The sequence below is a fragment of the Colias philodice genome, chromosome 31 (assembly GCF_061535455.1).
Source record: "Colias philodice isolate Cphi_HAF_F1 chromosome 31, ilColPhil1 Martin Lab GWU primary, whole genome shotgun sequence".
In the NCBI taxonomy this organism is placed as follows: Eukaryota; Metazoa; Arthropoda; class Insecta; order Lepidoptera; family Pieridae; genus Colias; species Colias philodice.
This window is the reverse complement of record NC_143116.1, coordinates 3,173,463-3,197,804: the sequence shown is the minus strand read 5'-3', so window position 1 is coordinate 3,197,804 and position 24,342 is coordinate 3,173,463. Positions and strand designations below refer to the sequence as shown.

Below are 24,342 nucleotides of genomic sequence, written 5' to 3'. Positions count from 1 at the left end.
CCGAATTACACGGATTTTTTGTGTGCCGGACTTTTTGCGCGTCGTGTGCGTTACTGCATATAATTTCATAGGTTCTATTTTCACAGACTAAAAAGTGCGTCACGGATAGTCTGTCGTCTGCGCAGGGCCTTATGGAAAAATTAAGGCATTCTTACAACAATAATTACTCTGTGTAAACCTCAGAGCAATAATGCTAGGCGTCCACTAGGCGGATCGGGCCGGGCCGCATCGCAACGCAAAAATACGCCGGCCTATGTTTTGTATGAAACATCGTCCATTAGCGACGGATCGGGCCGGGGCGGGCCGCAACGCATTGGCGGATATCGCTTCGCAGGCGGATTTCTGCCGGCGGTGCGCTGCGGCCCGGCCCGCCCCGACCCGTCTAGTGGACGCAGGCAGGCGGATGTGAGCGGCGAGCGTCTGTTAGATAAAATCCGCCTAGGCGGTCCGCCGCGCCCCGTACAGGTGGACGCAGGAGCAAACAGCGCGTCCATTAGAGACGGCCCGTTGCGATGCGGCCCGGCCCGATCCGCCTCTAATGGACGCCTAGCATAAGTGTAAACGCTTATATTTGACAATGACAGCGAAAGGAAAAAAATCATTTTTCAACCAATAGCTCTCGGCCTCTGAGCTCTCGGCAATAGCTTTTCTCGTAGGCTTTTCAGTCTGCTAAAAAGAGACAGAAAATTGTTTTATTCTGTGGTTTTTTAGCAGTCCCCTGTCCCAATCAAATGGGTCAATGCTAAAATATTAAAAATGGATATTAAAATTGTGGAAATAGTTCTCTTTTTAAATAAATAGTTTTAATTTATGTAATAGGATGTAATATCTATTAAGTTTACCATTTCAATATATTCAGTAGACATGCGCAAAACAGTACGTCAAATAGTAATGCAACATCAGGCATCACTTCCACGGAAGTGATATTACTCCGTAACATCACACATTACCCGATCGATTTTTATTTTTTTACTGAAATGATGACCGAGTAATGTTTAAGGTGATATGTGAAGTATTACAGATCATATTGAAAAATAGCAATAATAACTGCAATACTTATTACATATCGTAAAATTACAATTTAAGTAAATATTTAAAAAATGTAGTTGATTTTCCCTCATACTTGGCCACGTACTTTATGTTGTTTGTTAATAATTGCCGAAGTGATGAGTGATGCGAGTGATGTTTGTAACTGATGCGTAATGCGTGATGTTGCATTACGTGTCAAAGTGATATTACTTTTGTACTATTACACGCATTACCTACCCATGTCTAATATTCAGTAGTATCTAGAATCTAAAATAATACATAAAATTACAAATATGGTTGTGAAAAGCTAGCGACCGAGTTGTTTTTAAACATGTTTTTGAGAAAAACGATAATATTTTAATAAATAAAATGCGGTGTTTCGTTCCGTCGTGTTATAATGACTCCAGGCATAAGCTTTCCAAATCCCAAGGGATAACATTTCACATGTAAGTAATATTAAATATCTTGGAACGTAAAAAACGGGTTGACTTTAGAAACGTGCGGCACGAATTTCGGCGCGATTTTAATTTTTATCGATCGATAATGATGCCCCGAAACATACATTAGCGGCTTTTCGTGCGGAAACGTGTAATTACAGAGAAATCTTTTTTTTAATTTTTGAGATTATGTTCAAAATTGTTTGAGTTACATTGACAAAACTACAAGAATTGTTATTTTATTTTATTTTTTTATTTTTTACATACATAGATTCCTTACAGCTATTTGTATTACAATATTTATAATTAACTTTAACTAAACAATACGCCAATAAAAAGGAATACCAATAATAAGACAATTAATGTGACAGTAGTTTTACATTAATTATAACAATGACAAAGTGGAAAAAATTAATATAATGGTAATTGTGTTTGAAAGAGATAACAAATGTCTTAATGTACATATTAAAAACCATAGTTCATTCCAGGGCCCTGACAGCCTAGTTTCAAAATGGCTAGTTGTGGCGCTGCATTACTTCCTGTACTTTTTTTTTCTACTTGTTTCCGGCTACGGCGCCATTTTGAGAAGCCATGTTATGACAATTGACATTTATTTGAATGAAACGACCATTGTGTCTATAATTTAATTATTTTTTCTCGATTTTCACAATATAATAGACTTAAACGCGCAGCTGCTTATGTATTACGTTTTATTAATAACGCGCGAAATAAAACTAATAAGTGGACAGGTTTATTATCAGTCGAATAACTGAGTTGAGTGTACTGGTGTTTTGTGTACTTATTTCCTCGCTTTTTGCTTGAGATGAGATCCAAAATATCCAATTACTCCTTAGTTTTTTGATACGATACCTTCTACTAGTCTTTATAGTGTTCTACTGTAAAGAAGTGCTAAATTTGCCATGGGACTATTAAAGTGCTGTGTCGGTGGTTGCACCGCAACCAATGCGACGAATCGGCTTTTTTGTTTTCCGCAGAATGATTATTTGAGGAACCTGTGGATGTCCTTTCTGGTGCCCACTAATTCCTCCCTCATCGGATTGTCGAAAGATCAACTTCGACACAGACGCGTTTGTGAGAAACACTTCGATAGATATCAGTTCGATGAAGAAGGCAAGAGGCTTAGGCATTCATACCCATGCCTATTTACGGATGACGAAATAGCGCACGGCGTGCCCCTGTCTTCCAGTGAAACTGGTGAGTTCTACCTGGAGCTATAAATAACATGATTAAAAATTATGTAAATAGCTGATATTTGGTAAGACAGGTTTCATGGCTCCAAACAAATACTTTGACATACTTTACATACCTTCTATTTGTGTTTGAATTATATTTTTAAATGTTACATATATGTATTTACTTGTTACAGTACAAAATGCTCTGAGTGATCACAATTATCACAAAGTGGAATCAGATGAGAATGAAAATATTACAGATCATATGTTGGTCATTGGAAGGGCAGGTATGTATTATGCACTCAAATTTTTATTTAAGCTATCCTATAATATGGTATTATATTTAACATAAATTATAATATAGTAATCAGGATAGGATTTTATAAGTTACGAGCTGTGCTCCACGGTTTCACCCGCGTGGCTCCACTCCTTTTGGTCTTAGCGTGGTGATATATAGCCTATATCTTCCTCGATGAATGGGCTATCTAACACCGAAAGAATTTTTCAAATTAGACCAGTAGTTCCTGAGATTAGCGTGTTCAAACAAACAAACAAACTCTTTAGCTTTATAATATTAGTATAATATATAGTATAGATTTATATAAGTTCTTTGGTTTTAGGTGATGATTATCATGAACATCCATCATGCATTCCAGCTATTCCAGTTGTTATGAAAAGACCTACAGGTATGTGATTTATGATAGTTTATAGGTTGATAAATCCATGTTTGTAAATTTTAGTAAGGTTTTTATTCATGTTCTCAGATTTAACTTTAGAGCTGCTTTTAAGAGAATTCCATTAGCTGTTATTAGATTCAAAGTTTCATATGTATGTAATGTTTGTAGGTACTTTATATTTAAAAGTAATTGTTTTGTTACCGATTTACAGATATGGCAGACCAAACTTCATGTTCCTTAAGCAAAGAAATAGAATTTCATACTCTTTGTGAAGATGCAGGTTAGTATTTGGTTTTATTTACTGGTTAACTTTGATTTTATTAGTGCAGATTGCAAGAGACATGGGATTTAGAAAAAGGTTTTTTTTAAGGTTGACAGATGCTAAAAAATGTGGTGTTCATAAATTATATACTAACACATGTAGGATCACACAATATGTATAGTGTGCACTTGCACTATCTTTAAGTTTGTGGTTACTTAGATATGTTTATTGTATGTGACTTATCAATCTCACAGTTAAACTGCCATTGTTTAAATCTGGGGCTTACAACATTTGAATAGGAACTGTGGAATTGTCTTTGTATGGATGGGCTCACTACAAATACTAAAATAACTTTTATTTTCAGGAAATATAACTGAACCCACAGTAGAAGAAAAAACTACTCATGAAAATAAGAGTATCATACAAAAGCGTAAAGGTAATTTATTATTAGTAATATAATGTACATTACAAGTGCTTTTCACATCTCTTTCAGTGATAAAATTATTATTATTAACCACACCACCACAATGAATCATCAAAATTGTAACATAAATTTTGTTTTCAGATTTTATGAAAAAAAATTGCCCAAAGAAAAGAAAATTTATGAAGCAAATAACCAAAATAACTGCTGATAGTTTGGGTAAAACAACCACACAAAATCTTAAACAGGCTGCTGCCTATGGAAATAATGAAGTATTGTAACTAAATTACTATTTTAAAAAATAGTAATTTAGTTTATCCAAGTTCCAAACTTCTAGTGTTGTACAGGGAAGCAAGTTGTATAATACTTACATAATTATTTAAACGATAACTGTATCCAAAACAAAATTGGGGCAAATACAAGAGAAAAAATTCAAGATTTGGAGTTTTCCTGGTTAGGGTGTCAGAAAACACACAATATGTGTTTAAAAAAAATGTTTTTAACATATATTGTTAGGCTTCATGTCCATAACTGGAGCAATATTATAAATAAAATTTTAAAGGGAGCTATAGAGGAGAGATATGTGCAAAAAATGGCAGGAATCCATAAAATTGCTTTAATGAAATATAAAACAAATAAATTAAGAAAAAGAGCATTAAATAAATAAACATTGAAAACGAAATCTGTTTTATTTTTAATACCTATTCGCAATAATAACGCTTGGAGCTTACTTAATATCTAGTACTTAGTCTGTGCTAGTACGTAGTATTTTTATCGATACAATGGGCACCTCACTAAAGTATCGATAGTCAGATATAGATATCGAACTGGTAGGCAACACTACTTTTTACTGTCAAAATTGATAAGGCTACAGCAGCGCCACAACTGGCCAACTGAAACTATGGAAAATATCACTGTCGCATCTGTTACGTAGTAACTAATACTTAATCTGTGGTTCATTCAAAAGCATGTTGCTGAGGGGACTCAACAATTCATACGGGTTATTGGCGAGCATAGCATATGATTGTTTGGGGCAATATGGGTATGTTCATAAAAAAGTTAATCACTCAGACCCAGACAACCCATTTGTTGCCTCTGACCCATTTGAGTCCCAGTGGCATGTTGTAAAAAGATTTTTTAAAAAAGATAACTATAACCACCCAGCAAACTTCGGTGATAATATTATAGAATATGTGGAGACGATGGGTGGAAATAAATAAAATGGATCCATTCATTGCCATTGTAAATTGTATCAAACATGTATACAAGATTTGAAAAATAATTATTTAAAAAAAAATGTTTTTATTGTATGTAAGTATATTGCACACAAATTGTTAATCACAGAACCGAATCTGTCCACCCCGATTCCACGTGGTACTTGTCTGTCATACACTAGAGTGTATTTAAAAAGTCGGAGGCGCGGAGGAACGTGGCGCCCGCGTGTGCTGAGAAGCAGGCAGAGTCAAGCGAGCCGGAGTGGCTGAGGCTGGTCGCCAAAGGCGACCAAAAAGCCGAAGCTACGAAGGCGAGTGAAGACTCCTGCCTGCAACGAGGTACACGGGGGCAAGCGCCACGTTCTGCAGCGCCGGAGCAGTCAAGAAAGCCCATAATCTTCGTTATATTTCTAACTACATCACTACATAGTATAAAACAAAGTCACTTTCTCTATCCCTATGTCCCTTTGTATGCTTAAATCTTTCAAACTACGCAACGGATTTTGATGCGGTTTTTTTTAATAAATAGAGTGATTCAAGAGGAAGGTTTTAGTATATAATTTATTAGGTTTAAGTCAAAGCGGGCGAAGCCGCGGGCGGTAAGCTAGTATAAATATAATCTCAAAAAAAATTAAAAAAAAAATAGAAGGGGGGGTTTCCTCACCCCCCCACTTTATAGGGGGTCTCCTCTTACCTCCCCCCTCCCTTTCCCTCCCCTCCCCCCCCTTAATTCGTGCCGCAAATTTCTAAAGAAATACCTAAAAAACAAAATATATTTTTTTGTTTACATCACAAAACATGAAGTTTGTTTCATCATTTGTAATTTATTTCAGCTATTCTGTAACGCAATGAAATGTAACGTGTATAGGTACTTTATTATTTTAAAAATCTATGTAGTAAAGATAAATATGTATTTATTAAGTTTAAAAAAAGAACGTACCCACGAAAAAATATACAGCATATCTAATATTTGTAATTTGAAACCTTTGTATGTTTGTATTGAATAGGGTCAAAAACTACTGGACCGATTTCAAAATTTCTTTTACCATTGCTTAGAGGGATTCTCCCGAATCCGTATAGGCTATATTTTATTCCAGAAAACGTGAATATATGTACCCTAGTACTAGATATTATACTAGATAAAAATTTTCATATTAGAATATATTTACACCAATTTTATAGTCCAAATTTTTTTATGTATGCTTTATTCGCCTGTGTTTTCAAAGAAAAACCCGCATAGTTCCCGTTCCCGTGCGATTTACGGGATAAAACCCATCCTATGTGTTAATCCAAGTTACCCTCTATATGTGGGCTAAATTTCATTGTAATTGTTCCGTAGTATTTGCTGATATAGTAAAAAACAAAAATACACATCCTCACAAACTTTCTAATATTAGTAGGAAGGATAGGATAGAATAGGATAACTGTCCGTTTTAAGAGAGCTTTGAAATGACCTATTATATTATGTACTAGCTTACCGCCCGCGGCTTCGCCCCCTTTGTCTAAAACCTAATAAATTATATACTAAAACCTTCCTCTTGAATCACTCTTTCTATTACAAAAACCCCATCAAAATCCATTGCGTACTTTTAAAGATTTAAGCATACAAAGGGAAATAGGGACAGAGAAAGCGACTTTGTTTTATACTATGTAGTGATTAGTATTTTCTATAGTATTTTTAACATTACAGGTTTCCTACAGAACCCATATTACGAGACGCCTGGTTGAAGGCCTTAAATATAGAGAACAGTTCACCAAAAGATCGTAATTTCATATGTTCAGAACATTTTAAAATGGAGGATGTGTATGTAACTTCAAGTGGTTTAAGGCGGTTGAGAAGTGGAGCCATACCATTGAATGTAAGTTTATGATTAACTAGCGGTCCGCCCCGGCTTCGCCCGTGGTACATATTTACGTTTTCTCTACATAAAAACCATCCTCGTACTTCAAGGAATATAATAAAAAAAGAATTATCTAAATCGGTTCAGCCGTTCTCGAGTTATGCGCTTACCAACACATTTTGCGATTCATTTTTATATATAAGATTTAAAAGATAGAACAAACAAGCAAAAATAATTTATTGTACACTAAAATAATAGGTATGGAAGTAAACATAAAACAAACTGTAATGGAATTAAAAATCCAACGACAAGAATATTTTTGCATTGCAAATGCAATCACTTTTGCATGGATCATTCATAGAAAAATGATTTTACAGAATATGATGAAACTTTAAGCTTTAATCTGTAAATATTTTGTGGAATAAAACCATTATTATGTTACTTTGGGCTGATTTTTCAATGCTTGGATAAAACTTATCCGTCCAATAAAGTATTACACGATAATATTAAAATGTCATGTAAACTGTCAAATACGGGTAGAGATAAACTACGATAACATGGCGCGCCCCTCCAAAATTCTAAACGTTTGAAAGTATTTGTGAAAGTATTTACAATGCACCACCAAGATTCACAACGCATGTGTGCGTAATGAGACGGCCGTCAAACAAAAACAAATCCACGGATTTGTTGCTCGACTAGTCACGCTCTAATCGCTCATTATTATTAGTAATGGCGCTGCACTGACGTATTCTATGAAAACGACACGTGCGTTGTCTTGGGCGCTCGGCAACTTATGATTAGTTGACCAACAAATCTGGACGTAAAGTACTAAAGACGAATACGTACAACTACATACAAACTCCTTCGTAAGGATGTCACTACACACATTGGAACAGTAATTTGGAGGGGCGCGCCATGTTATCGTAGTTTATCTCTAATTAGAATATGTTTTTTAAAATGGTAGTTTTATACATTATTTGACGAATAAGTTTTAAGCAAGGATTGAAAATCAGCCCTTAATATATGTTACTAAATATTTTGTTGCACTTTTCAGATTGATAACAATGAGTTTAGTGAAGATGTGAAACTGATGGTACGTATTATCTTCTTATATAAAAACAAGGTGTTCCCCATACCTTTACCAGTATTGCTCCGCCCCTGTTGTTCTTAGCGTGATGATATATAGCCCATGGCCTTTGACGAAAATAGGCTATCTAAAACCGAAAGAATTTTTCAAATCGGACCAGTGGATCCTGAGATTAGTGCGTGCAAACAAACAAACAAATTCTTCAGCTTTATTATATTAGAATAGATGTGTAGTTTTTGACACAAACAGACAGATGCTTTAGAGTTTTTTTTTTATTATAAAGGCCAAAACCTGACTGCAAATTTGACTATTAAATAATGGTTGGTGCCAATTTTTTAATTTTGATGTACTTATCCAATGTCTCACACACATCTTTAAGTCAATGTCAAGGCACATGCGACATACCTAGAAACAAATATAATTAACTAGTGGTGCGCCCTCGCTTCGCCCATGGCACATGTTTAAGTTTTCTCTACATAAGAACAATCCTCGTACTTCAAGACTGCCTCCTTGGTACCGTGGTTGACGCGTGAGCGTAGAACCGAGAGGTCCTGGGTTCGATTCGCGCTGATCACCTACTTGTCCCTAAAGAAAATCGATCAGTGATACAGATGTATAATGCATCTGCCCCTTACCCCACTAGAGGACATGGGACTTTTTATTGTCTCACACAATGGAGAAGAATGTATTAAACTGAGACTGTTTTCGCACTTGCTCTAATTCTACAGAGCCTGACTGTCGCGCGTCCGACTCGCGCTTTTTTTTACCAATTTTTGACCAATTTTTTTATATTTGCAGGTATGTAGGGTATGTCTTGGCATGGATTTACAGTTGATACCTATAGCACGGTACAGCTTGAACCAGGCGTATGATAGTGTAACGGGATGTGATGTGAGTATATTTGTTCTTTATTACTGTTATAGCGTGAATGTAATGCTTTTTTTTAGTATTTTTAACCGATTTCAAAAAAAGAAAGAAAGTGAAAAAAAGAAAGTGGTAAATTTTAAAATATGTAATGACGTTTCAAAAGTGCTTCTATAAGAAGTCTAATTGAATGAATAAATGTTTGAGTTTGAGTTTGAGTTTGAGTTTGAGAAGGAGGTTCTCAATTCGGCGGGTATATTTAATTTAAATTTAGTACCTGCATGATAAGTGAACTTTACTCTATTTTAAATATATTCTAAATACAATACTTTTGATATTGTTTTAAAATGAAAAAAATTATTTTATAATGCCACAGAATATGACGCTTTCCACTGCATGTAAATTTGCACAAATTTTCGAGCTTACTTTGCACAAACAATCTTATTTTAACGTGACAACGTCTTATAATTCGATAGAGCCGGCTGCACGCACGAATAAACATGACTCATGCGGCGTTACCTCGCTCTGAGGCGTTCCATGTAAGGCTTGAAGTGCAAGCGAGAGCGCGGAACGAGCGACAAAGAAGCACAATCGGACGTTGTCACGTTCAACTATCGTCAGTAAACCGACTTTACAACCAATTTTTTTTTGTAAAGTAATATATTTTTTTTATTACAGTTTCTAGAGAACAATCTACCTCAATACATTTGTATGGAGTGCGCGTGCCGTTTGAAAAACTGTTGGAGTTTTAAAAATAAGTGCCTGCGTGCTAGAAGCCTTTTGGATGATCTTTTTAGGAATAATATTAATGTGAGTATATGTATTAAGTATTTTATAACTAGCTGTGCTCCGCGGTTTTACACGCCGCGTTCCGCTTCTGTTGTGTGATTGTATTATAGACTGGTTGGCTTGGTTGGTAGTGGCCCCTTCCAAGCCAGTGGTTGTGGGTTCGATTCCCACCCGGGGCAAATATTTGTGTGATGAACATATGTAGATGTTTGCTCTGTGTGTGGGTGTTAATTATCTATAAGTATTTATTTAAAATTATAAATGTATGTTTATCAGCCATCTGGTTTCCATAACACAAGCGAAAGCTTAGTATGGGATCACATTGTGCCGTGTGTGAAAATTGTGAAAAAAAAATCTTGGTAAAAACCTTTTTGAATTTGTTGAATATTTCTATATTACAACCATTACAAAAATGTGTTAGTGATGCGTGTTTAAAAATTTGTGAGACATTAATTATTATACTATTGAGCTGCCTCAAATAACTGTTGTTATTGTTACAGGTAACATTAGACAATGTAAAAAGTATAGATCGTCAAGCGAATCAACTTACATCAAATTTGTCCACAAAAATACTAAATCCAGATAATATTATATGCATAGAATATACCGAAAATGAGAATATATTAAAAACTGAAGATGATTCAATTGACGAAACAAATATATTCTTAGTGGACGATTTTAATGAAAATCATTTAAATAATGATGAGATTAATCTGGCTGGTGATGATAATATCATAGATGATGGATCTGGTGATAATATAATAAATGATGGATATTCATCAGATGACAGCTTACCTCTCGAGTTACAAAGAAAGAAAAGAAAGAAAGATAAAGTGAAGTCAGTGAAGAAAGTAAGGAAGAAAGAAGAGCCAAAGATAGATAGGCGCAGGAAGCCGTTCCTAAACAATGATTTGAATGAAACACTATTTACGATAACGGATTTGACGGTTGAAGAACAAGTAGCAGAAATACAAAAGAGACAAGAGTCGAGTAATTATAAAAATTCAGTGTACAAGTGTACGGCGTGTTTCAAAGGGTTTCTGGACGAAGATGCGTATAATTGTCACGTTTTGAGGCATACTAATGTGAGTATATTTAAATTAACCGACATTAAAAAAAGAAGGTCCTCAATTAGATTGTGTTTTTTGGTTTTGTTACCTCCTAACTTTGGACAGGACGAACTGATTTTGATGATTTATTTTTTATTTGAATGTTGTTGCCTTCTGTGTGGTCCCATTTTATTCTGGTATAGTTCTGACTATTTGACGGTAGTAACAATTACAGTAAATATATACTAGCTGCAACTTTGTCTCAAATTTTGATCAACTAAAAATAACAAACTAGATTTTTGCCCGCGGATTTCTTTCCCAGCTCAAACTATGTTTGTACCAAATTTCATTCTAAATCTGTTCAGCGGCTTAGGCGTGTAGAAGATACGGACAGACAGAGTACTTTTTCAGTATTCATATATTCATATGTAGTACTAGTAGGGATAAATAGGAATTTTTCATGATAATTAAAAAATATTAACATTTTAATACTGTTTCACAGCAATGCGGCGACCATCAATGCAGTATATGTAAAACATACTTCAAACACCCGCACGCGTTGCGCAAACACATAACCGCGCACCACACACAGCGGTACAGCTGCAACCGGTGTCCGTACGTCACTACGCATAGGTGATTATTCATTCATTAATTCGTTGGTTCGTTCATTCATTCATTCGTTCTTTCATTTGTTCGTTCATTCATTCACTCATTCATTTATTGAAATATTAATTGAAACACACATAACGCCAAACCAAACACGATATAGTTGCATGTTATGTCCGTATGTTACTACAACATAGGTGATTTTTTTTTAATTATTCATTAGTTTGCTCGCTACCTTTATTTCATTCATTCATTATTTCGTTAGATTTTACGATTTATCGCGTAAAGTTTTTGGAAAATTACAAATACATTTTCATGTTCATTCATTGACTCGCAATTCATCACTCCAAAGCAATCAAATATAGATAAAAAAAACAATTATATTACAGACAAACAGCTAGGCTACACGAGAGATGGCACAAAGGGACGAAATACAAATGTCCGCATTGTCAAGACGAATTTGTGTGAGTATCCGCATTTGAAAAAAAAATATTTAAATTAGGATTTTAACTTGTTTCAACGTGACGTTTTTGAAGTGAAACATGTTTAGGCGCGTTGAGAGTAAAATTTCAAGGTCATGGCAATACTGTAATGGAGTAAGGTGACGATTTTGGTATCTTATGCCAAAGAAGTTTCACTTCTGATGCGTGTGCTCGGCACACACGCTCTATCTAATATATATAAATCTCGTGTCACAATGTTTGTCCTCAATGGACTCCTAAACCACTTAACCGATTATAATAAAATTCGCACACCATGTGCATGACTTTCTTTAATATATTTATAACTAGGTTTCCGCCCGCGGCTTCGCCCGCGCAGTCAAAGAAAAACCCGCATAGTTCCCGTTCCCGTGGGATTTCCGGGATTGCGACATTTTCCCGGGATAAAAAGTAGCCTATGTCCTTTCTCGGGTATCAAAATATCTCCATACCAAATTTCATGCAAATTGGTTCAGTAGTATAGGCGTGATTGAGTAACAGACAGACAGACAGAGTTACTTTCGCATTGATAATATTAGTATGGATTATTAATATAAAAATGTTATATTTTTCAGTAAATTCACAACATACATGGGCCACATACGTATAAAGCATCCATCGGATTTTGTGTGTGCTCTCTGCGGGTATTCTTTTGTAAGCGAAAAAGGAATAGAATTGCATAAGAAGTTGAAACATCGGTTGGAAGATGGCAAGGTGAGATTTAGATACTTATTTATTTGTTTAAATTATTTATTGTACTATCAAAAAATGTAGTAAATACACATAGTATAAAACAAAGCCGCTTTCTCTGTCCCTATGTATGCTTAAATCTTTAAAACTACGCAACGGATTTTGATGCGGTTTTTTTTAATAGATAGAGTGATTCAAGAGGAAGGTTTTAGTATATAATTTATTAGGTTTAAGACAAAGCGGGCGAAGCCGCGGTGGGAAGGCTAGTATTATATAAAATAGACCCAAATTGTATTGCTGAAGAGTTTGTTTGTTTGAATGTGCTAATCTCAAAAACTACTGGCCTGATTTAAAAAAATTCTTTCGGTGTTAGATAGCCCATTTATCGATATCATGGATCGAAAAAGCGTAAGACGGATACCATTCCAAAATATCAAACATGCTCAACGTTAATAATCATCAAGTTTTCACTTCTGCCGGCACTCCCCCAGTGCAACCCGTCTTTTTTTATTATTATTTGTACATATTTTAATTTAAGTTGATTTTCTTTATAATTTCTTCAAAATTTACAGATACCGGACGACGGTCCCCACTGTGAATTATGTAATGTTCGTTTCTTGGATCAAGCCGCCTATAAGAAGCATTTGAGTATGTCAGCGAGGCATAAGAATGAGTGAGTATAAAAAAATGTATGCGTGTACTAGAGTACACACGTAAGAAGTGAAACTTCTCTATGACCTTATTTTTCAAAAAAAAATTACTATATGCAACTTTACAGAAATACGTCGAATCACGCGTGGTAGGGATAAGAAAAAGATGGCGCGTAACGAAAAAATGTTACACAAACTTTTTTTCCAACCCCGATAAAGAAGTTCCACTTCAAAAGTTTCACTTCAATAATGTGGAAATAAATATAAATTGTAAAGAAAAGAAATGAAATTGGTTGTGATTTGGTAGTTGCTTCGTGTTCGTGTCTTGTTTGTATTATATAACATTGGAAATAAAATGCTATTTACAAATGAAAACTTTTTTATATGTATAAAGGATGGTCGTTTTACCTTTTTTATACGTTTAAAATTAGCTATCTATAAGTATGGGTGTTGTTTGCTGTGAATAAAAAGCATTGCAAGTCATTTTTGCCCAGTTGTTTATCTTCGAGCCTTACATACACATCCATATAGTTAAAATCGAAGGTATTATTGAAGTGAAACTTCTTTATCGGGGTTGGAAAAAAATTGAGTGTAACATTTTTTCGTTACGCGTGACATTTTTCCGTTACGCGCCATCTTTTTCTTATCCCTACCACGCGTGATTCGACGTATTTCTGTAAAGTAGCATAAAGTAAATTATTTTTTTGAAATATAAGGTCATAAAGAAGTTTCACTTCTTACGTGTGTACACTAGTACACGCACACATTTTTTATTTCTTAAACAACACTATAAAACAAATACACTGCTACCAAACAGATCAAATCGATTACATATAGTATAATTTATTTTTCAAAAACACATTTCTACCGGGCAGAATCTAAAAATCATTCCCAAATCATTCATTCATTCCTTCATTCAAACAGCATTTCGAAAGACGACAGACGCAGGAAAGGCAGAAGAACGAATAATATAAAAGACAAGAAAGACGACGGTAGCGACGGTGATGAAAAGAAAAAATCCTATCCGAGCCAGCTTAGGAAGGCTGAGGGTCCTATACCGTGCGAACAGGTACTTATAAAATATTTATTTTTAATCATTTTCTGTTAAATTTTGTTTCCTTTAGTTTTTTAAGTAAGTATAATGAGGGATAATAATTTTGTCTATAGGTGAATACCATAGAAATCTAAATAACAAGACACTAGTAGTATATATTGATTATTATTAAGTAACTAGCTTACCGCCCGCGGCTTCGCCCGCTTTGTCTAAAACCTAATAAATTATATACTTAAACCTTCCTCTTGAATCACTCTATCTGTTAAAAAATCTGCATCAAAATCCGTTGCGTAGTTCTAAAGATTTAAGCATACAAAGGGACATAGGGACAGAGAAAGCGACTTTGTTTTATACTATGTAGTGATAGTGATAAGTATGTTTATAAAATATTGTTTAGTAATTATTTATTTCATTTTATTTTATAATTTAAATAAGATTTTGATGCCTCTCTTTATACAGCAAACACTTGTCCTTTGCCTAAGGGGTCGCCTGGTAGAGATCACTCTGAAGTGATAAGGCCGCCACGTTGCATCTATTAAAGCTGTAACTATGAGATTATTTAATTTTAAATTTTACAAAAATAATATTATGTGTTATAAAGTGTTAAATAAATAAAATAAATAAATACTTATTCAATCAGTTATGTTCTCTCTCATTGAATATTTTTTACTTTGTTAATATTTTTTCATATTTATTTATTTCCAATGTGACATAAGTCATTCATTCATTCCTTCGTTCATTCATTCAGCTTTATAAATTATGCATTTATTAATTTATTCCCAGTGTGGCCTCCAACTTGAAGACTCAAGAGCATACCACAGTCACTTCAGACGAATGCACCCGGACAAGAATCGAACCAACTACCCGTCCATGAAGTCGCCTTGTATGTGCGAAGTTTGTGGCCGGATGTTTCAGGTATACACAAACTCAAATAGAAACTAATATTATAAAGCTGAAGAGTTTGTTTGTTCGAACGCGCTAATCTCAGGAACTACTGATCCGATTTGAAAAATTCTTTCGGTTTTGGATAGAGGAAGGCTATAATATCATCACGCTAAGACCAACAGGAGCGGAGCAATGCGGGTAAAACCGCAGAGCACAGCTAGTATTAAATAAATGGTTATATTTTATATGTACTATATATCCTTTAGAGTTTTAGTTAACACAAGTACAAGTTTTTAAATTGAGAAAGTAAGTTTTGCGCCACGTTATGTTTTTATTATTTACTAGCGGTCCGCCCCGGCTTCGCCCGTGGTACATGTTTCGCAATAAAAGGTAGCCTATGTTCTTTCTCAGGGTCTAAAGATTGTCTGTGCCAAATTTCATCAAAATCGGTTAAGAGGTTTATGCGTGAAAACAATACATACCTACATACATAATTACAAACTTTTCCTCTTTATAATATTAGTATCGATTTTAATCCTATTATATCATCCACATGTAAACCTTAAAATTACATTCATAACTATGTTAACAATTACAAAATTAAAGAATAATTTTTTAAAGTTACACAGTTTTGTTTAGCCCTAGTATCTAGATACCCTAGGTACCTAGTTTAGGTAGGTGTTTTGAGTGGATAACAACATTAGCGTATTTTACAGTATTAAGGAATATATGGACGATAAAAACCTATGGAGGGTTGTCGCATAAAAACCACAGCCCTCCTAGTCAAGTGGCTTTCTGTTAGCGTAGCGTTCAATAGAATAGACTACGAATGTATGAGATTGACGTAGGCTGTAGATAAACGTATCTACAGGTTACGTCAATCTCATACATTCGTAGTCTATTCTATTGAACGCTACGCTAACAGAAAGCCACTTGACTAGGGGGGCAGGGTTCTTTGGCATATTATGATAATATATTATGATGTTACATATGTAATTTGTAAAATTGTAAAACTGATATGATTAAAAAGAGCAACTATGGAGTTTCTTGCCAATTCTTCTCCGTAGATACTGCTTGCCGAATCGGTGGTAAATGTTAAAAATATGTAATGACGTTTCAAAAGTGCTTCTAGAAGAAGTCCAATTGAATAAATAAATGTTTGAGTTTGAGTTTTTTTTCGTTACCAGAGCCACGCCCTCCTCAAAGACCACCGCTGGGTGCACACCGGCGAACGTCCGTTTTCCTGCACACTGTGCGGCAAATCGTTCCGTATGCGACAACGTTTGGTCGCACATGGCCGTGTGCATAGTGCGGAGAGATCTGCGTACACTTGCGCACTGTGCGGCAAGAGCTTCAGCACGCATAGCAACTGTCAGCGGCATATGTTTGTGAGTATATACACTATACACGGCTACATTTATTCATTATTCATTATTGACGACGCGGTTGGCGCAGTGGTCAAGTAACTGCCTACTGAGCCGACGGTCCCGGGTTCGATCCCCGGTCAGGGCAAATATTTGTGTGATGAACTCAATTATTTGTTCTTGGGTCTGGGTGTTATTATCTATATATGTATTTATTAAATATTATATTTATCGTCGCCTAGTACCCACAACACAAGCCTTAATTGAGCTTACTGTGGGACTAGGTCGATTTGTGTAATAATGTCCTATAATATTTATTTATTTATTTATTTATTATACTGGCTGTGCCACGCGGTTTCACCCGCATTGCTCCGCTCCTGTTGGTCTTGGCGTGATGATATATAGGCCGGTTGCAACTGACCATCAGTGCGTACGTCAGTCGCGCTTGTCATATGTATGGAAATTCATAAAACCGTTCATAGCTAGATCGACCATACGCACGCGAATTTCCATACATATGACAAGCGCGACTGACGTACGCACTGATGGTCGGTGAAGCTCTGCAACCGGCCTTAGCCGGCCTTAGGCGCGGGACATATACAAGCGGCGCGCTGCCGGCGGGCATCGGGTGCGCTATTGGCATTTCGTATGAAATAATTTTGGAAAGGCGACGCAACCTTGGCACAACCGTGGCGTGCCGTCTCGACGCCTGTCCAAAATTCTTTCATACAAAATGTAGACTACAGGCCCATGTTGAAAAAATTATGGGTCATTTGACCCACCACCTGACCTATCTAGAATGATATAAGAGCATAAAATAATAAGATTCAGCACTATGACGTCACTTGTAAGCTGTCCACCTGAGTGCAGATGAGAATTCGAAGGTTCAGGTAGAGATTTTCTCCCCTTGTCTCCATGATTTTTGTACGGCGTTGCGGAATAATTGATTAAAAGCAGTATAGAAATAGTATGACACAGATGCCGTACAAAAATGGTGGTCCACAAAGTCGGAATTTATTTTTATTTTTCGACAGTTGCCGGGGTAAATTTGGTCATTTGATTTTGTACGGCATCTGTGTCAAACTATTTCTATCTCGGAGCAATTATCAAGCCTGGAGAAGTAACAATTAATTGAACAATAAAGCACTAGTTTGGCCTTTTTGGCTTATGGCAAAATGTCATGCGAAAAAAGAGGACAGATATATGTCAGTTCGACAGTTTGAAATGACATGTAGCCATTGAAATTTGTTTCAGTGACCAGTCTGGTCACTAACGCATGGTGATTTTAATTAATGTTTTTGAAGTGAAAAACATGTTTTCTAGTTTCTTATGTTATTTTCTGAAAAGATAATTTACTAAAGATTACGTCATGGCTTGTGTTGTTCACGGCTGTAAAAGCCGTAGTACTGGGAAATCGGATGAAGATTGGAATTTGTCTTTTCACAGGTTAGTGTTTTGATCAATTTTTTTGTTAATTGTATTATAAATAAGTTAATTTACATTATTTTCATAATCATCTATGTTTTATCTAACCGTAATCATTGAAATGAAATCATAATCAGCTTAGTATTTAGAAAAAATGCAAAATATAACTTCCATAGTGTTGTGCAATTATCGATACTTGAGTAGGTACGAACTACTTCATTGATAATGACTGCTTTAGGTTACGAGAAAAAAAAGGTATTTAAGTATGGATTTTATTGTTATTTGCAGGTTTCTGGCTTGAGAAAAATTAAAAGATGTTTGGGTTAAAGCTATAGCACAGGGAAAATTGGAAGCCTTCAAAACATTCTCGGCCTTGTTCAAATCATTTCGAATCAGACGGGAAGAAACGTAAAGTGCTTTGCAGAGATGCTGTGCCACAAGTTTAAGGTGGCATCTATTTTAAATAATAAATATTGTAATTTGTTAATTAAGTATCGAAATAAAATGTTGTAAAAAAATTTTTAAATTTTATTTGTTTTATTTGAAACAATTTATTTTAAACTTTTACCAATTTTTTCCTGTGGGAATGAGTTATTTTCCCGCGGTAAATTGTAGCCTATATGTTATTCTGATGTTTAATCTATAATATATAATATGTATGATTGTAAAGTTCCATAAAAACTCATTCAGTAGTTTTTACGTGAAAGAATATCAAATGTCCATTCTTATATATTTTTGCTTTTATAATATTAGTAGGATACGATTATTGATTTGTAAAAAGATCAACCAGGTGGAAGTCAGATTCGCGCACGAAGGGTTCCGTATAATTCTATGAATGAATCTATGAAAACAGGAAAAAATACGTACCTTTTTACGAAACCATAAAAAACAACCTAAACCGAAATACCTAATAATATTTTTTTATAAATACCACTACCATACAATGCAATACGCATCGTAAATGAATAATTCCAAATTAAACGAATCTGAAAATTTGGAATTACCTATCCATAATTCAAAATTAAAAGAATCTTAAATTATCTTCAAGCAATTTTATAACTTAATTTTTTTAATTATCGATATTTTAGTATTCGATAAAGTGGCAAGCACTACCTTTTTAGAACAAAAAGTGGCTACATGTGGATTTGAATGCCAAGCCGATAACAGTGTGTTGTCTCTTTCTATCGCATTAATTAGGGTATTGAATAAAAGAGAGCCACTATATAAGAAACGTTCAATTAATTGTTACTTCTCCAGGCTTGTTAATTGCTCCGAGATTTCTATACTACTTTTAATCAATTATTCCGCAACGCCGTACAAAAATCATGGAGACAAGGGGAGAAAATCTCTACCTGAACCTTCGAATTCTCATCTGCACTCAGGTGGACAGCTTACAAGTGACGTCATAGTGCTGAATCTTATTATTTTATGCTCTTATATCATACTAGATAGGTCAGGTGGTGGGTCAAATGACCCATAATTTTTTCAACATGGGCCTGTAGTCAATCTCGGGAACTACTGGTCTGATTTGAAAAATTATTTCGGTGTAAGATAGCCCATTTATCTAGGAAGGCTATAGGCTATATATCATCACGCTAAGACCAACAGGAGCGGAGCCACGCGGGTGAAACCGCGAAGTGCAGTTAGTTATAGATATAAACCGCTTACCGCCCGCGGCTTCGCCCGCTTTGTCTAAAACCTAATAAATTATATACTAAAACCTTCCTCTTGAATCACTCTATCTATTAATAAAACCGCATCAAAATCCGTTGCGTAGTTATAAAGATTTAAGCATACATAGGGACATAGGGACATAGAAAGCGACTTTGTTTTATACTATGCAGTGATTAGTATAATAATATTATGAAAAAGGTTACAAAGGTTTTGTTAATAATATAGACTATTTCTATACAACAGATACACACAGGCCTTCGCCCGTACAAATGCGAAATGTGCGGAAAATCCTTCAAACATGCGAGCGAGAAACGAGCGCATATTACTTATGTGCATCTCAAGAAACCGTGGCCGAAACGGAGTAGGGGGAAAAGGAGGGATAAGGTGAGGATTTTTAATGAAAATTTATTTGTCAGAATTGTGGTTACAAAGTTTTTATACTATATATAATTTACTAGCTTTCCACCCGCGACTTCGCCCGCGTTTTCAAAGAAAAACCCGCATAGTTGTGGGATTTCCGGGATAAAACCTAACATATGTGTTAATCCAAGTTACCCTCTATATGTGTGCTAAATTTCATTGTAATCGGTTCAGTAGTGTTTGCGTGAAAGAGTAACAAACACACACACACATCCTCACAAACTTTCGCATTTATAATAATAGTAGGATGTGACGACAGCACAATTAGACAACAAATTGGCATACGAATATTTATATGTTTATTGAATTTAAGATTTGAAACAGTATTTAGTAAGGAATGATTTATACAATATGTTAATTAAATTAATTTTAACGTTTAGAGATAAAAAAACACGAACGACTTACGATAAAAAAACTCAAACACACGTTTCAGAAGTGAAACTTCTTTGGAAAACTCAAACTCAAATATTTATTCAATTAGACTTCTTATACACTTTTGAATATGTCATAACATATTTTTTACATGAGTAGTTAATAAATATTTCTGTATATGGTTTGAAAATGTGTTCATGGTTGTTAAATGATATATGTATGTCGTAGAAAGGTGTAGATTGTGAATCTATTTTCAAGCTGTGGGCGTTGCGTTGGGTAATCGAGCAAAGAAACACCTCAAACTCAATCATTTCTTTATTTACCACCGATTCGGAAAGCAGTATCTACAGAGAAGAACCGGCAAGAAACTCCATAGTTGCTCTTTTTAATCATGTCAGTTTTACAATACAGTCATTTTTAATACAATCACTTTAAATACAATCACTTTTAATAACCGTTACGTTACACATTTAAATTAAACACTAGCAAAGAAAAGGTTAACAGTTCCTAGTAGTGGAAGGTCCGAACTCTTCGATGTTCGAATGTGAAGTGCCGTCCCGAGGGCGAGCCTTCACCGGCTCGACCCGGTACAAGCATGAAGTAAGCCGCCAACTTCACTGTGCTGCCACCTCCCTGAACTCGTGCTTCGAGTCGTTTTACATCCGCGCTATTGACCGTCTCCGACATGTATATTGTAATTCTAATTTAATTCATATCCCTACTAATATTATAAATGCTGTCCCTACTAATATTATAATGTAAAAGTAACTCTGTCTGTCTGTTACGCTTTCCCAACCGTTTTTGATGAAATTTGGCACAGACAATCTTTAGACCCTGAGAAAGAACATAGGCTACCTTTTATTGCGAAATATGTACCACGGGCGAAGAAGTCTAATTTAATAAATAAATGTTTGAGTTTGAGTTTAATAAAATTAAGTTTGAGTTTGAATTTAATCATAAATAAATAAATAAAATTATTCCAATTTCAGGGTCCACTACAGAATCAAGCAATGCCAAGCGAAATGGACCCAAGTCAAGCAATATGGGCGCCGTGTGATCCGAAATTATCAGAAATAAACTCTATTATTGACAAACCTATGTATTATAATTTGAAAATGTGATTTAATTTAGTTTTATAGCTCATATAAGCTTTATATATGCTTTAAATATTGATAAAATGAAAACGAAACGTGTATAAAATGAAACGTGTGTGCCGAGCACACGTGTCAGAAGTGGAACTTCTTTGGCAAGATTCCTTTGAATGAAGAAATGAATGAAATGAAAAATACTTTATTGCACACTTAATACAGGATTATAAATGATCTTAATGATATTTAAATATTTTTAAAATATAAAAAAATCGATCACTCATTCGATTTGGGCTCGTTGAGAGTAAAATTTCGAGGTCGCGTCACGTCATAGAGTAAAGCGACGATTTTGTCAAATCTTGCCAAAGAAGTTTCACTTCTTACACGTGTGCTCGGCGCTCTTTTTCTACATTTGACACATAAAGGACATTGGTGATCGTATTCTTAGTTGAATTGCATTATATGTATATTATGTCACGGTTAATACTCATTATAGTCATTTATTTTGGTTATTATTACTATTAACTAACTGTTCTCCGCGGTTTTACCCGCAGTGCTCCGCTCCTGTTGGTCTTAGCGAGGTAATATATAGCCTATAGCCTTCCTCGATAAATGGACTATCTAACACCGAATTAATTTTTCAAATCGGACCAGTAGTTCCTGAGATTAGCGCGTTCATACAAACACACTCTTCGGCTTTATAATATTAGTATAGATATTGCAATTATCCGACTGTTTAATCAAATAAAAGTACCATGGGAATGAAATGTTTCACCGTGGTAAAAATATGCCTATATCGTTCCAGACACAAAAATAATATAAAATCGCTCCGTTGCGACTGGACAGAAAGACAAACAAACACACATTCGCATTTGTAATATCTATACTAATCTGCTGTATCATCACGTTAAGACCAACAGGAGCGAAGCCACGCGGGTGAAACCGCAGGGCGCAGCTAGTATTTTTGTATATAGTAAGGATGCCTCAAGCCTTTTTATAAAAAGTACATGACAGTGTTTCCTATTATACATAAAAGTTAGATATAGATTATTGCTATATTTTCACAAATTTTCACCAAAATCGATACAGCCGTTATGTAACTTTTAAGTAGACATGTAAGATGTATGCATAATGTATGAAAGATGCTGGATAAATTATTGTATGAATTTTAGTAAGTTTGTATTGAGTGAAATAAATAATTTTGTATTATTTAATTGTGGTTTTTATTTTCTTTACCACCCATATTACCAACTTCAAATCAGATAGCTAGTTGATTATGGGCTGAATAATGTCTTATATATAAAAATGAATCGCAAAATGTGTTGGTAAGCGCATAACTCGAGAACGGCTGAACCGATTTCGATAATTCTTTTTTTATTATATTCCTTGAAGTACGAGGATAGTTCTTATGTAGAGAAAACGTAAATATTATGTACCACGGGCGGACCGCTAGTAATGTATAAAACTACCATTTTAAAAACGTATTCTAATTGCCCGCATTTGACATTTTACGGGATATTTTAATATTATCGCGTACCTAATACTTTATTGGACGGATAAGTTTTAACCAAGCATTGAAAAATCGGCCCTAAAAAATATACTAATTCGAGTCATTGATTGTATCGGGCGCAAAACAAAACGATATATTTGACAATACATATATACAGGGTGTAATCGTTAAGTGTGCACAGGCGATTATTCCGTAACTATTGCAGATATCAAAAAACTTTAAACTGATATCGAAAGTACTTAACCTAATGAGTAAAATGGCCATAATAAATTTTTTAAAATAAAACGAGAAATGTCTAAAAAAATTATTAAAAACCTAACCTAACCAAAAACTTTGACAAAAACCTAACTTTTCAGAAACCTTACCTAAACTAAACTAACGTTTCCAGAAAGCTATACCTGACTAGTGCACACTGCACCATCGAGATCGTCTTGTTTTCCGTTAGAACTGTTATTAGGCTAGATAATAAAATAAAATAAAAATTAACGAAAGCGATGCAGGATCTTTCGCTGAGCTTTTAAAAATAGAGAAATTTTTCACAGTTCTGTAAACGATGTTATTTTATTAAAACCTGACTAGTGCATGACCGAGATCGCCTCGGTTTCTATTACAATTTACAACTGCTATTAGGCTAGATAATAATAATAGCTTAAAAAAACTAAAAAACACGCTTTTAGTTCGGTTTTCTATAAAAAGCGTGTTTTTTATTTTTTTAAACTATTATTTATTTTATCAAATTAGTGTATTGTCATCGGTCCTCAATAAATCTACAAAGTTTGAACGAAATCTGGCCGTTTAAAGTGGGTCAAAATCGCGCCCAAAGAAGTCGGTTACAAACATACAGGTGAAGCTTATATAAAGCGTGTAAAAATATAGACAAAATGATGCGCGATCTTTCGCTCAGAGCATAGGTGTATGCAAATAAAAATTTCTAGGTGCGTTAAAAATAACCGAATTCTAAAACTTAGTTAAAAAATAATACTTAAAGATTTTATATTAATTCTTTACTACCAGCTATTATTTAGATGTGCCATTTACTAAAATATAGGTTTGAGATTGATTCCAGGCCAATTTAATACTTACGTGTAAATTGTGTTTTTGACGAAAAATGTAATTTTAATATGGTTTTTAATGTGGTAATTGCTACAGTTTACCGTAACTTTAAATTAATTTAACAAAAATAGATATAGTAACAGCACAAAACAAAATACATAAGCATAAAAAATACTGTCCAGGTTATAAATAAAAAGAAATGAAACAAC

At 34.7% G+C, this 24,342-nt stretch overlaps 2 protein-coding genes across 4 annotated transcripts; both read left to right on the top strand.

Moving 5' to 3' along the window:
- Positions 1-629: 629 nt before the first annotated feature.
- LOC149475154 (uncharacterized) lies at positions 630-21,624 on the top strand. Its single transcript, XM_089713578.1, has 16 exons — positions 630-862; positions 1,287-1,475; positions 6,924-7,092; positions 8,129-8,167; positions 8,960-9,052; positions 9,704-9,835; positions 10,315-10,899; positions 11,366-11,496; positions 11,859-11,933; positions 12,524-12,662; positions 13,211-13,311; positions 14,213-14,357; positions 15,126-15,257; positions 16,415-16,615; positions 19,934-20,074; positions 21,472-21,624. The coding sequence occupies exons 2-16, from the start codon at positions 1,399-1,401 to the stop codon at positions 21,601-21,603; spliced, it is 2,292 nt and encodes a 763-aa protein (XP_089569704.1). The 5' UTR covers positions 630-862; positions 1,287-1,398; the 3' UTR covers positions 21,604-21,624.
- LOC149475155 (uncharacterized) lies at positions 1,977-4,701 on the top strand. Of its 3 annotated transcripts, XM_089713967.1 has the most exons (6): positions 1,986-2,681; positions 2,854-2,946; positions 3,280-3,345; positions 3,548-3,616; positions 3,963-4,034; positions 4,164-4,701. In XM_089713967.1, the coding sequence occupies exons 1-6, from the start codon at positions 2,387-2,389 to the stop codon at positions 4,298-4,300; spliced, it is 732 nt and encodes a 243-aa protein (XP_089570093.1). In that variant the 5' UTR covers positions 1,986-2,386; the 3' UTR covers positions 4,301-4,701. The 3 variants fall into 3 exon arrangements, with proteins under 3 accessions (XP_089570095.1, XP_089570094.1, XP_089570093.1); XM_089713969.1 differs by lacking the exon at positions 3,963-4,034 and having other exon boundaries at positions 1,977-2,681; XM_089713968.1 differs by lacking the exon at positions 3,548-3,616 and having other exon boundaries at positions 1,985-2,681.
- Positions 21,625-24,342: the final 2,718 nt, after the last annotated feature.

Coding starts and splice junctions, on each gene's coding strand:
- LOC149475154 (XM_089713578.1), top strand. CDS start 1,399: ATGCGGTGTTTCGTTCCGTCGTGTTATAATGACTCCAGGCATAAGCTT. Junction 11,497..11,858: donor CCGTACGTCACTACGCATAG/GTGATTATTCAT, acceptor ATTATATTACAG/ACAAACAGCTAGGCTACACG. Junction 15,258..16,414: donor TTTGTGGCCGGATGTTTCAG/GTATACACAAAC, acceptor TTTCGTTACCAG/AGCCACGCCCTCCTCAAAGA.
- LOC149475155 (XM_089713967.1), top strand. CDS start 2,387: ATGGGACTATTAAAGTGCTGTGTCGGTGGTTGCACCGCAACCAATGCG. Junction 2,682..2,853: donor CCTGTCTTCCAGTGAAACTG/GTGAGTTCTACC, acceptor TACTTGTTACAG/TACAAAATGCTCTGAGTGAT. Junction 4,035..4,163: donor TATCATACAAAAGCGTAAAG/GTAATTTATTAT, acceptor TTTTGTTTTCAG/ATTTTATGAAAAAAAATTGC.